At 37.1% G+C, this 11539-nt stretch overlaps 1 protein-coding gene across 2 annotated transcripts in view; it reads left to right on the top strand.

The window, feature by feature from the left end:
- The first annotated feature begins 1266 nt into the window (after positions 1–1266).
- Positions 1267–11539, top strand: part of nudt4a (nudix (nucleoside diphosphate linked moiety X)-type motif 4a) — a 72659-nt gene continuing 62386 nt past the window's right edge. The window contains exon 1 of one of the 2 annotated variants that reach the window (XM_051935270.1): positions 1267–1758. In XM_051935270.1, coding sequence (XP_051791230.1) covers positions 1660–1758 — 99 coding nt within the window. In that variant the 5' untranslated portion in view covers positions 1267–1659. The remainder of the gene's footprint in view (positions 1759–11539) is intronic. The other variant, XM_051935280.1, reaches the window with a different exon arrangement.

Raw genomic sequence — 11539 nt, 5'->3', positions numbered from 1 at the left:
TTATTAATCTGTTTCATCATTTATTAGTCCATGTTTACATTTACTTATTTGGATGTCACCTTTATCCAAAGTGACTTACGACCTTTGAAATACCAATTGGTTACATTTCTCTTGTTTCTTCCACGTTGAGCACTGGTAGGCAAAGAGCCTTTCTCATGAATACACATTGTTATTAGCAGAATTTCAACCAATAACTTCACAGTTTGGAATCCAAAGCCTTAAGGACTACATCACACTGCCAACCTTGAATGCTTAAGTTTTTTGGAATTTCAGTGAATATGTGTCTTTTATACAGAATAGTATATTTGCTGTTTTGAATGCAACTGTGACAATTTCCTCATTTCCTCCTTACTTTTTATTTCTAGATTTTTTAAAAATGATGATGTGTGAACATGGTGGCTCAGTGAATAATAGAGTCAACTGTCATCTCCAGAAAGTTGAGTTTAAATCCTGGCCCAGTCACTGTGTTGAATTGTCAGGTTTTTCCTGTGTTTGTGGGTGTTTTCTCTTGCATTCCTCTAAGAAATCTGTAAACCTCAATTGTTCTTGGTTTTACTGAGTGCATGTGTGCCCAAGTGTACCCTACCCTTGACTGGTGTCCTGTTCAGTCTGTGTTTCTTATTTCTGCCAGGATGGGCTGCAGCACCCCACAAACCTGTACAGATGTAAAGGTTTAAAAGAAAATTGGATAGCTAGTTGGAAGGTGACAAACACACAGACTCACTTAGGGTAAATTTGACCCAATATTTCTGGTGTGAAATAGATTCCATTCATTTGTTCATCGGTTTTCTGTGCTTGCTTATTCCATTTTTGACCCGGTTCAAAAGGTTGCTGGTGTGATAAACGCCATATCATCATAAAGGGAGGAAAGAAGCGTCAGTTGATGGAACATCAGTCCATGGTGTACTCATGAACACACCAAATCTCATCCATATTAGTCCAACACTGGGTTGCTATCCTGGAATTGTGTTAAACACTATGATACCCATTTATTTTTTATTTACAGTAGGGGCTGTTCATTCAAGGTGACATCAAAATTAAAAGTTCGTAAAGGAAACTCCAAAGGAAACCACACAATCACCAAAATATATAGTAGGGACTCTGTCCGCTGGCACGACCGACAGATCGACCAACTGACTGACTGCATTGTTAAATTCCCGCTTCGCTGAAGGACTGCCTGCCTACAGTAAGGTCAGGTCACAAGGGGCCTCCGCAGACTGGCAGGCGCGTGCACGCCTGCCCGCAAACACCCCAAGCCCGAGACGACGACGCTGAGGAGGCGGTGGCTACGCGCTGCACGCGGGGGTCAGTGGGAGGTGTTGTGCGAAACGAGAGTCTTCTTAAATAGGAGCTCTAGCCTGAGAGGCGCAGCACATATACGTACTTCGGGAGAGAACGAACATTAGAAGCTCGGGCGGAGTGGGGTGAAGACGAGCAGACTCACGAAGAGACTCCATGGAGGAGGCACACTCCGCGCCCACGGCCCTTTAGTGCTAGCGGCTACAAACTTGAGAAGTGTCGGCAGCCGGACTTACTCGCTCTGTTCATGCCGGTTTAGTCCCACCCTTTCATCCGAAGGGCTCTGGCTCGAGCACATCCTTGCTGGGCATTTTCTTTCTCTGTTGCCTGTGGGCACTCCGGACAGAGGATCGGGTATATATGATGAAGTTCAAGCCAAACCAGACACGGACTTATGACGGGGAAGGCTACAAGAAGCGAGCGGCATGTCTGTGTTTCAGGAATGAGCGAGAGGACGAGGTGAGGAGAGGAGGGAAGTGAAGCGGAGAGAAACGACAGAAAAGGCGCCGAGGATGCCAAGTGATAATCGCATCACGCGCGCTAGTGGCTGCAATCTGTTGAACTAAGATAGGCAGCGCATAGAAACTGCGCGGAGCTTGCTGGAGAGCGGTCTATGGGAAAACGCCACTTTGCTAGCATGTTTTACAATATTTGGTGTTTGTCTTGCTTTTTCGATGTGAGAGTTCCTTCACCTGATTTCGGTTTCTAATTCTGTAGTGTCTGCTTCTCGGCTAGAGCACAGATCGCTAGTGCGCGTGCTCGTTCGTAAGTAGGGTGGCGACAGTGCTTAAGGGGTTAACTGCTTTTATTGGCCCAGCCCATCTATTCGGTGAACGCGCAAAGTGACCAATTTCGTTTATATTAACCTGTCTTGTTAAAAGCTACCAGGCTGCCATTTCTCAACTTTCTAGCATATCTGTTGGTGTCAAGATACCACGAGTAGTGGCCATTTTGTGAAGATGTTAACGTGTGAGCGGGGACGCGCACCGGTGTGAGTGTCAGTGGGAGTACACGAGCAGGAGCGCGCACTTCTGTCTGCGTTTGTATCTGCGCGCGTGTACAGTAAGCACGTTTGTTACATTTGTCGCAACACGATCGAAACCGGTTTGCTGATGTTTCATATGTTAAACATTTACTTTTCTCTATTACTCGCTATTTTTTTTTAAGTTGATACAATTTTTAGAAATAAAATGTGGCACTGATCTCTGAAGAGACCTGGATTGTGATCGTGGCTTTTATAGTGGTTTTTGTCCGTATTTTCGCTATCAGTGAGGTGATTGCTGCAGTATGCGGTAGCATTAATTAAATCTGTCCTTCTGAGACCTTTGACAAGAGTGTAGTAAAGAAGTACGGGGCTGCGATTGAAAATTAGTTGTCCTGCTGCCATACAGTGGCATTGTGCATTCCAGTGTACCTGCGTAAAATTCGCAGGGCGCCGAGTATAGCATCATCATCTACAATTTCCCAACAAGAAACTGGTGGTTGTAATGTATACAGGGGGTCGTGTTTGTGTTCAAAATACAGACTTCATGAATGACATAGGAATGTACCTAGTTGTAGACTTTACCGGAACCGATATCTTTTGGTCAGCGGCACTTTTAACAGTACAAATCCTCTGTACATTCTCTTTATATGAAATTTGATATTTTGTAGTCTGTTGTCACAATCCTCTAATAACATCTTTTAAGTACAGTATAACGTACATGGTGAGAGATAGTCTCTGAAAATCAGCAGTATGTCAAGAAACTTTAAAACCCAGCAAAATTCCAAGATGAATTAAACTATGTTTTTAACATGCACAGTAACTGGTTCAGACTGTTAACAGTATATCAGCCAGGGTACTGTGCAAATGAAAACTGTCAAAATGTAAATGGAATATATATATACAGTGGTGTGAAAAACTATTTGCCCCCTTCCTGATTTCTTATTCTTTTGCATGTTTGTCACACAAAATGTTTCTGATCATCAAACACATTTAACCATTAGTCAAATATAACACAAGTAAACACAAAATGCAGTTTTTAAATGATGGTGTTTATTATTTAGGGAGAAAAAAAATCCAAACCTACATGGCCCTGTGTGAAAAAGTAATTGCCCCCTTGTTAAAAAATAACCTAACTGTGGTGTATCACACCTGAGTTCAATTTCCGTAGCCACCCCGAGGCCTGATTACTGCCACACCTGTTTCAATCAAGAAATCACTTAAATAGGAGCTGCCTGACACAGAGAAGTAGACCAAAAGCACCTCAAAAGCTAGACATCATGCCAAGATCCAAAGAAATTCAGGAACAAATGAGAATAGAAGTAATTGAGATCTATCAGTCTGGTAAAGGTTATAAAGCCATTTCTAAAGCTTTGGGACTCCAGTGAACCACAGTGAGAGCCATTATCCACAAATGGCAAAAACATGGAACAGTGGTGAACCTTCCCAGGAGTGGCCGGCCGACCAAAATTACCCCAAGAGCGCAGAGACGACTCATCCGAGAGGTCACAAAAGACCCCAGGACAACATCTAAAGAACTGCAGGCCTCACTTGCCTCAATTAAGGTCAGTGTTCACGACTCCACCATAAGAAAGAGACTGGGCAAAAACGGCCTGCATGGCAGATTTCCAAGACGCAAACCACTGTTAAGCAAAAAGAACATTAGGGCTCGTCTCAATTTTGCTAAGAAACATCTCAATGATTGCCAAGACTTTTGGGAAAATACCTTGTGGACTGATGAGACAAAAGTTGAACTTTTTGGAAGGCAAATGTCCCGTTACATCTGGCGTAAAAGGAACACAGCATTTCAGAAAAAGAACATCATACCAACAGTAAAATATGGTGGTGGTAGTGTGATGGTCTGGGGTTGTTTTGCTGCTTCAGGACCTGGAAGGCTTGCTGTGATAGATGGAACCATGAATTCTACTGTCTACCAAAAAATCCTAAAGGAGAATGTCCGGCCATCTGTTCGTCAACTCAAGCTGAAGCGATCTTGGGTGCTGCAACAGGACAATGACCCAAAACACACCAGCAAATGCACCTCTGAATGGCTGAAGAAAAACAAAATGAAGACTTTGGAGTGGCCTAGTCAAAGTCCTGACCTGAATCCAATTGAGATGCTATGGCATGACCTTAAAAAGGTGGTTCATGCTAGAAAACCCTCAAATAAAGCTGAATTACAACAATTTTGCAAAGATGAGTGGGCCAAAATTCCTCCAGAGCGCTGTAAAAGACTCATTGCAAGTTATCGCAAACGCTTGATTGCAGTTATTGCTGCTAAGGGTGGCCCAACCAGTTATTAGGTTCAGGGGGGCAATTACTTTTTCACACAGGGCCATGTAGGTTTGGATTTTTTTTTCTCCCTAAATAATAAAAACCACCATTTACAAACTGCATTTTGTGTTTACTTGTGTTATATTTGACTAATGGTTAAATGTGTTTGATGATCAGAAACATTTTGTGTGACAAACATGCAAAAGAATAAGAAATCAGGAAGGGGGCAAATAGTTTTTCACACCACTGTATATATATATATATATATATATATATATATATATATATATATATATATATATATATATATATATATATATATATATATATATAAAATATGCTAAATCGTCAGTCATGTTCAGTAACATTGCCAGTACAGTAAACAGATTTCTTTTAAAATGGAATAGAGAGGGTTTTGGCATTCATCCTTGATATGAGAGCAAAGGGACAGTTCATGGATGGACCTAAGCAGATAGCTGGTATGAAAAGCTAAGGGTTTTCAGAGAGTTGTGCCATGGCACTGTGAAAGCTGTGATGGAAGATCTCAGTTGTCACGTAGTTTTGGATGGATTTAGTGACAATTATTTAAAGCTTGATGGAGACATGCAACTCACCCTTTGGTTTAAAGCTAAAAGTAGTATAGTAATGGTTTGCCAGAGTTTTATTATTTTGATATCTTGTGGATTTGTATTCCATCCCAATGATGTAGAAGAGGTTTACAATTCAGAATGAACTAAAGGGATCATCTCCATTCTTACAGGAGCAGCATGGCACAGTTTTAGTATTATTATATTTTGAGTTTCAAAATTGTGCAGTCCTGAGGGCTAAAATTGCAATAGTTGCTATTTCAGTCCTTCTCACTGAGTTAGTACTGAGAAAGTCATTTTATGTGTCTATGTTCCACTCATCACAGTCCAAAATATTTACATTGGCATGCAAGTACAGGTGTATGTGTAAAAAAAAAAAAAAAAAAAATTCAGCTCTGTAGCTCACTTTTTGCAAACCCTTTTGTTGGTACTTCCTAAAGAGTGAAACATGTTTGAATTATTCTGTTTTGGAAATGATGTTGTCTCTCCTTAAACATGCATGGAACAGTAAAATATGTATTTGTATGCAAAAACTTTAATACCCGATCTTTTCCTAGCCACTGGAAATCATTGGAACCACTTACAAAAACCACAAGTCAGGCAGTGCATCCCTCCTTGACTATGGTTACGTGCTGTGTGGAGGTAAAACCTTTACTAACGCACAGAGTCCCCTGTGGTGGTGTTGTGCAATTTTATACTTGAGGACTGATGGAGCATTTTCTTTCAAGGAATCCATTGCTACATTTGGAGAGAAATTTTAGATATTTCTTCTTGTTTACAGGAAGTGGCCTATCCTACAGCCAAAATATGAAATGGAGCTGTTCAGTTCAAAATGCTGTTACTGACACTTTAGTCAGAATTACTTCATTGTTTTATAGTATGGGTTAATTGATATGAGACTTACATTATTGCATTATTTCTTATTTACAGTACAAGTAAAATGAGATGCTTACACATCTATCAGTGATCCAATGATGGAATTTCTGTCAGATTGAATGTAGTAAGCTTTTATTAATACTTCAAACCCACTCTTCTCTTGCATTGAAATATTTAAAAGCAAACTGCAAGAGTGAATAAGCAAGTTAAGATGAACTTAAGCCGCCTTGCTAAAATAACTTCAATGTTTGCAACAAGCTTATTTGTGAGGTACTGTGAGACATGTTCATAAGGTGATTTATTTGACTTGGTATTAACTAAATTATTAGAACTTTTTAGTTTGTAACTCACCAGATAAATTTAAATTTCGGATGTATTCAGTTGCATTTTCTGTACAGTGAAAACTGTGAAAGTGTTGGATAAATGGAAAAGAAAAAAACACAAAAAAAGGTTTAATCTGTGTCATTGGAGATGGCTACTGATTCTTTGCTGAGCCACATTGTACCTATTATAATTTTATTTAAATTTTCTTGGTTTTATATCCTAAAATGTGTGCTTCTTGAAAGAAGTGGATTAATTTGGTAACAATTCTGGAATATTTGGATGAAAGGCTATGTCCATGTCTCAGTCGTATGCAGTCCTTTTTGGGACAAACTCCACCTGTCTACACATACTTGTATAGTGGCAGCTTAGAGTCAACGGTAAACTTCAGATTTAGTGTTAACACCGAATGAAAACTCAAGTATTCAAGGAAAACACAAATGAACGGACATTGTCTATGTTCTGACTTATTTTTTTATTTAAATACATGAACATTATAGTATGCCATCTGTAACCTAGGGCTCAAAGTCCTGGGTAACGGATTGCTATGACCCACCAGAGTGGTGACCAAAGAGTGAAAGACTGTTATTGTACATCTGATCCTGAAGCAGCAGCAATATGGCAGATTAATAATTTTATAACTGCACATTTTATTGCTTTAATTTATGACTACAGAATTAAAGTATACTGTATAAAGGTGTGTTTGATAAGATTACCAAAATAGATTATATGAATCCCTGGCTGGTCTTGGTTCATGTTGGCCAACCATTAGCCCCAATTCATATATTTATGCCTAATTTATAGTACTGATACACACCAGAGAGCCTACTCCAAATGAGTTCCTATCTTTCACTCAGACTCAAGAGATTAGTTACCTAGAATGCCAGAACTGATCCTGGATGAACACGCCAGAAGTGCCAGCATACCCTTTTGACCCAGTGACCATATTTGACATACAGTAGTCATTTGTTTTTCCAGAAAAGGAAATGTAAGAGACTGAATTAAGTCACTCATGCGGACTGTCTAATTCAAATTGTTCAAAAAATTATTCTATGTTGAAAGGTACCTGTATTTTGTATTTTTCATGTGTAACTCCCTAGAGCAAAAAACACTGACCATTTTACTTGTGTATGGATCATTAGTATATTTAATGAACCTCATAGTTTGCAATTAGATAAGATGCAGTAAAGGCTTTTTTCATTAAGTTTCCATTTTTTTCTCCAGCAGTTTTTAAACTTCATTGTCGATAAAATTTGTGCAACCACTAATTATGCTGTGAGCATGGAATGGCCACTAAATCTGAATGTCATTTGATTTTAAAGTTTAATTGGCCAAATGTACTTTACATTTTTAATGAAATAGTTTTTTTCCTAACTATGGGTAAATGTGTCTGGTAGAAATATATAATCCTGTTTCCTTCAAACTTTATAAGAAAATAAAATGTGAAGTTATAGCAACCTTTTTAGTTTGTACTGCTTAGTGAAACTGAACAGTTGCCTGGTGCTTTCCACAAAATGAACTAACTGAAGAATGTTTTCTCCAATATGAAAATTATAGCATTTTTACATTTTGGATTTTTAAAAAATTTATTTTTGAGTGCTATGGTTCAGTTCTGGTGGTCATTTACAATTATTATCTTACCCCATTTTTTGTTTTTGATGTCTTTATGTAGTGTCCAATTAAAAAGATTTAATTACAGTTTCAGCACTAGCACTTTGTTTTTATTACACAACTCTTATGATTTTTTTCTTCTTGTTCATTTATGGTTTTATGTCCTACAAAGTCATTTTTACCATTTTATGAAAAAAAAATGGTGTCATGTCTTTTGAAAAATATCTAACAGTGTGTTGCAAGTACAGTAAACTTGTGACATCCTTTGGGAATCCATGCCCAATCCATGTGTTTTTTTTTTTCCTTTTCAGTACCTCAGTGGTATCAATGACATGTAGTGCCATCTACAACGTACATATAATTGAAGTCAATGGTAATGTCATATCACTAAAATTACACTTGCAAAGGTTTACTTACGTTCTGTGCTTTCAAAAATGAATTTAAAGCATAATAAACACCTTTCATTATGCTTGCAGTAGTTACAAAGTGCTACTCAATAATTCTTCATCTGAAATGTTTTAATGCAAGCAGTCTAAAGATCATTAAAATTAGGGTTTCATGCATAAAACATTCAGTGGTTTGGATGCCCGTAGTAGGCAGGGTATGTTGTTTACCAACACTCCCTGATACTTCCTTTAATTTCAAACACTAGACATCAGTTTAATAAAAAGTGCATAACGGCAAACTAGATAGCCTACAAGGAATTTATTTTTAGCAAAATGCATGAACTAGTAGAAAGCTTTCACAGAGCTGCGTATGAGTATAAGCTTTTCTTTGCCAGGGTGGGGGCGGGGTATGTGCTAGTTAAAGGTTTTGTGTGTGTTCAGGGCATGTTTTATAAAGAATGATATAGACTGTTGGATGTATGTTACTATGTACAAATACCATATTTATTCACTGACTTTTTCAGGTTTGTAACTGAGGAAACAAGTGCTAATTAAAATTAATACTAAAAACCAAAATTCAGACATTACTACAGATGCCATTTAAATTAGTAAATGCTTAAGATTTGAATTTACAAAATCTATTTAACCTTGCTTTTCTAACATACTTTCAAAGTGAGGTTTGTAAGCTAGTCATTTTGTTAAGTCTGAGACATTTGCTGTTGTGATACATCCTTACTTGCTGGAAATTTAGCTGGCTGGTAACAGTCACTGAAAAGTAACTTTTAGTGGACAAGTCTAATTAATAAAAAGTACAAATGTCACAAATTTCTAATGTATTTACTGTGTTCTCCAAATTCTTCTTTTTGCATTTTTTTGCAACTTCAAAATATACCTTTATGAAATTAAGCTTCTGATTTGAAGATTAAGTCATTATTTCAATGTGGTTTCATTCCAGAATTAGCAGTTGAACTGAACTGGGCTAAAGTGCCCTAATATACTTGTAACTGGACTTTATCCCAGTTGCTCACTCTAACACCATGTAAATATGTGCCATATTAACTGTGTTGGCTTCAAAAACTAAATGATCACTACAAACTTAGTGCTTGCAAAATTATTTTCAGAAAATTAAGTATATGGTTTTAGCAGCACTCTACTTGTAAATCCTTATACATTATGAGGTAGCTGCTTGAATTTCTGACCAATATGTTTGTTTTTAAACACTGGCTCATTAAATGTTATTTTGGAATTAATATACAGACCCAGCAACTTATTTTGTCTCCGTTATAGACTAGCTGTAGATCGATCACTTAGTTTGAAACTTGTCTTGATTTTTACGTGATGTGACTGTAGCTGACATTTTCCATGTGGAGTTTCATTGTCCTCTGGAGGTTACAGTGTTCTTTCAGGGTACTCTGGTTTTCTTACTCTGTTCCTAAGAGTCACAGGTTGGGTTAAGTGATGATTCTAAATAGGCCTGTTTTGAGTAAGAGTGGATGCTTACAAGAGTGGTACTCCAACTAAGATTGGATTCCATTTTGTGCCCTGTGCATTTTAGAGACCTGTGCAAGTGAAATTGTTCAAAAACTACCTGGCAGGATAAAACTGCATCTGAACCTCAGCCAACAAACTTGCTGGTTTAGTAACTTCAACCTGATTCTTCACATCTTCATTTGTAATTTGATGGTTCTTTTGGATTTTTACGTGTTTGTAAATTACTTCAAATTAATAGAGAAATCTACAAATATAATGAAATTCTTTTCTACACATTTACATAATACAGTTGTCACTTGCTCGTCATGGGGGTTAGGTTCCAGGATCACCTGTGGAAAAAGTGAAATCCACAAGAATCAGACAATTGAAATTACTGTGCCAAATTTAGATATTGTAGTTGCAGTTGTTGATGACCTGCCTAGACAAGGGTTTACTGCATATTAGAATCTCTGATCATTATAAGCTGATCTTTAAGCATACTACTTATCATCTAAATTTGGGGCATTTATATAGAAAATATCGAATTTATTTTCATTTAGTGTCCACACCTCCGTGTTATTAACACTCTTGAGATTCTGATAATACCTCACTTAAGGGAATTGCTTTAACAATCAAAATATCCAGTACTCTGGTCAGTTTACCATATATAGTGAAAAAAGTGGCTCACACAATTTCTTTTCAACAGTTTGTGCCACATTATTTAAACAGGACTCCTGCAAAACTGCTATATCTGACTTCAAAGAGTGGAGATAAAGAAAGGACTTTTTGTTTTCTTGCATTTAACTTAATGTTCCAGGTTATGTTTTAATAGTGATTGATATTCAATTTTTTATTTTTATATAGTTCAAGATAGTAAAATAAAAATATTTAATTAATTTATTTTCATTTTTTTTTAACTTGTAAGTTTTTTTTGCCTCCTTGGAATTTTTGAAATGGTTCAGATGCCAAGCCCTGCAATCAGTAGTGCCCCAGAATGAGAGCATGGGCACAGAACAAGACACAAATGATTTGTTCTCTCTGAAATGATTTGTTTTCCCCTGCTTCCTAATTTGCTTCCAAAAATAAGAATACGATTAAACATTTATAGAGTTTGTCTTCTGACTTTACACTAGACATTGCATTTCCCAAAGAAGATGCTGAGATATCAATTGTTTCTAGTTATTAAAACCACACCTAACAATAAAGCAGTCAAAACAAAAATTCAAATTATACTTTCTCTATATTTAAAACAGAAATGACAAAGCAGAAGTATACAGAAAATTTGAAAGCATAACATTTTTAAGCAAGTGATTGATCAAACAATGCAGGAAGCCATATGAAGGTGAGTTCAGACAGGTATAGAGGAGTAATAAAAAAGAAGCTAAAAAGAAGACCAGATGAAGAGTAACCAATAATAAAACAAAATGAATTGGACATGGAAGGCATAGACAGGTAAATAATTTATTAAGAATAAATTAACAAACATTGAATTGTCATCTAGTACAGTACAGAGTAGGGATAGGGTTAATGCTAGGGTTATGTTCTGGGTAGGGATGGGGTAATAATACATTAATTAATGGTTTGCAAGACTTTATCCAACATACTGTATTTTTCTGTGACACGGCAGCATCTAAAAACTTGCTTGTCTGTGTTCATTTGTATCATTTGTAGCCATTGACCAAACCTTGTTCAAGTTTAGATAAAAAAAAATAATAATAATGTGGTATTTTTAA

The sequence above is a fragment of the Erpetoichthys calabaricus genome, chromosome 1, assembly GCF_900747795.2.
Source record: "Erpetoichthys calabaricus chromosome 1, fErpCal1.3, whole genome shotgun sequence".
Taxonomy (NCBI): Eukaryota; Metazoa; Chordata; class Cladistia; order Polypteriformes; family Polypteridae; genus Erpetoichthys; species Erpetoichthys calabaricus.
Note: the sequence above shows the minus strand (reverse complement) of the source record. Positions and strands in the feature narration are given on the sequence as shown.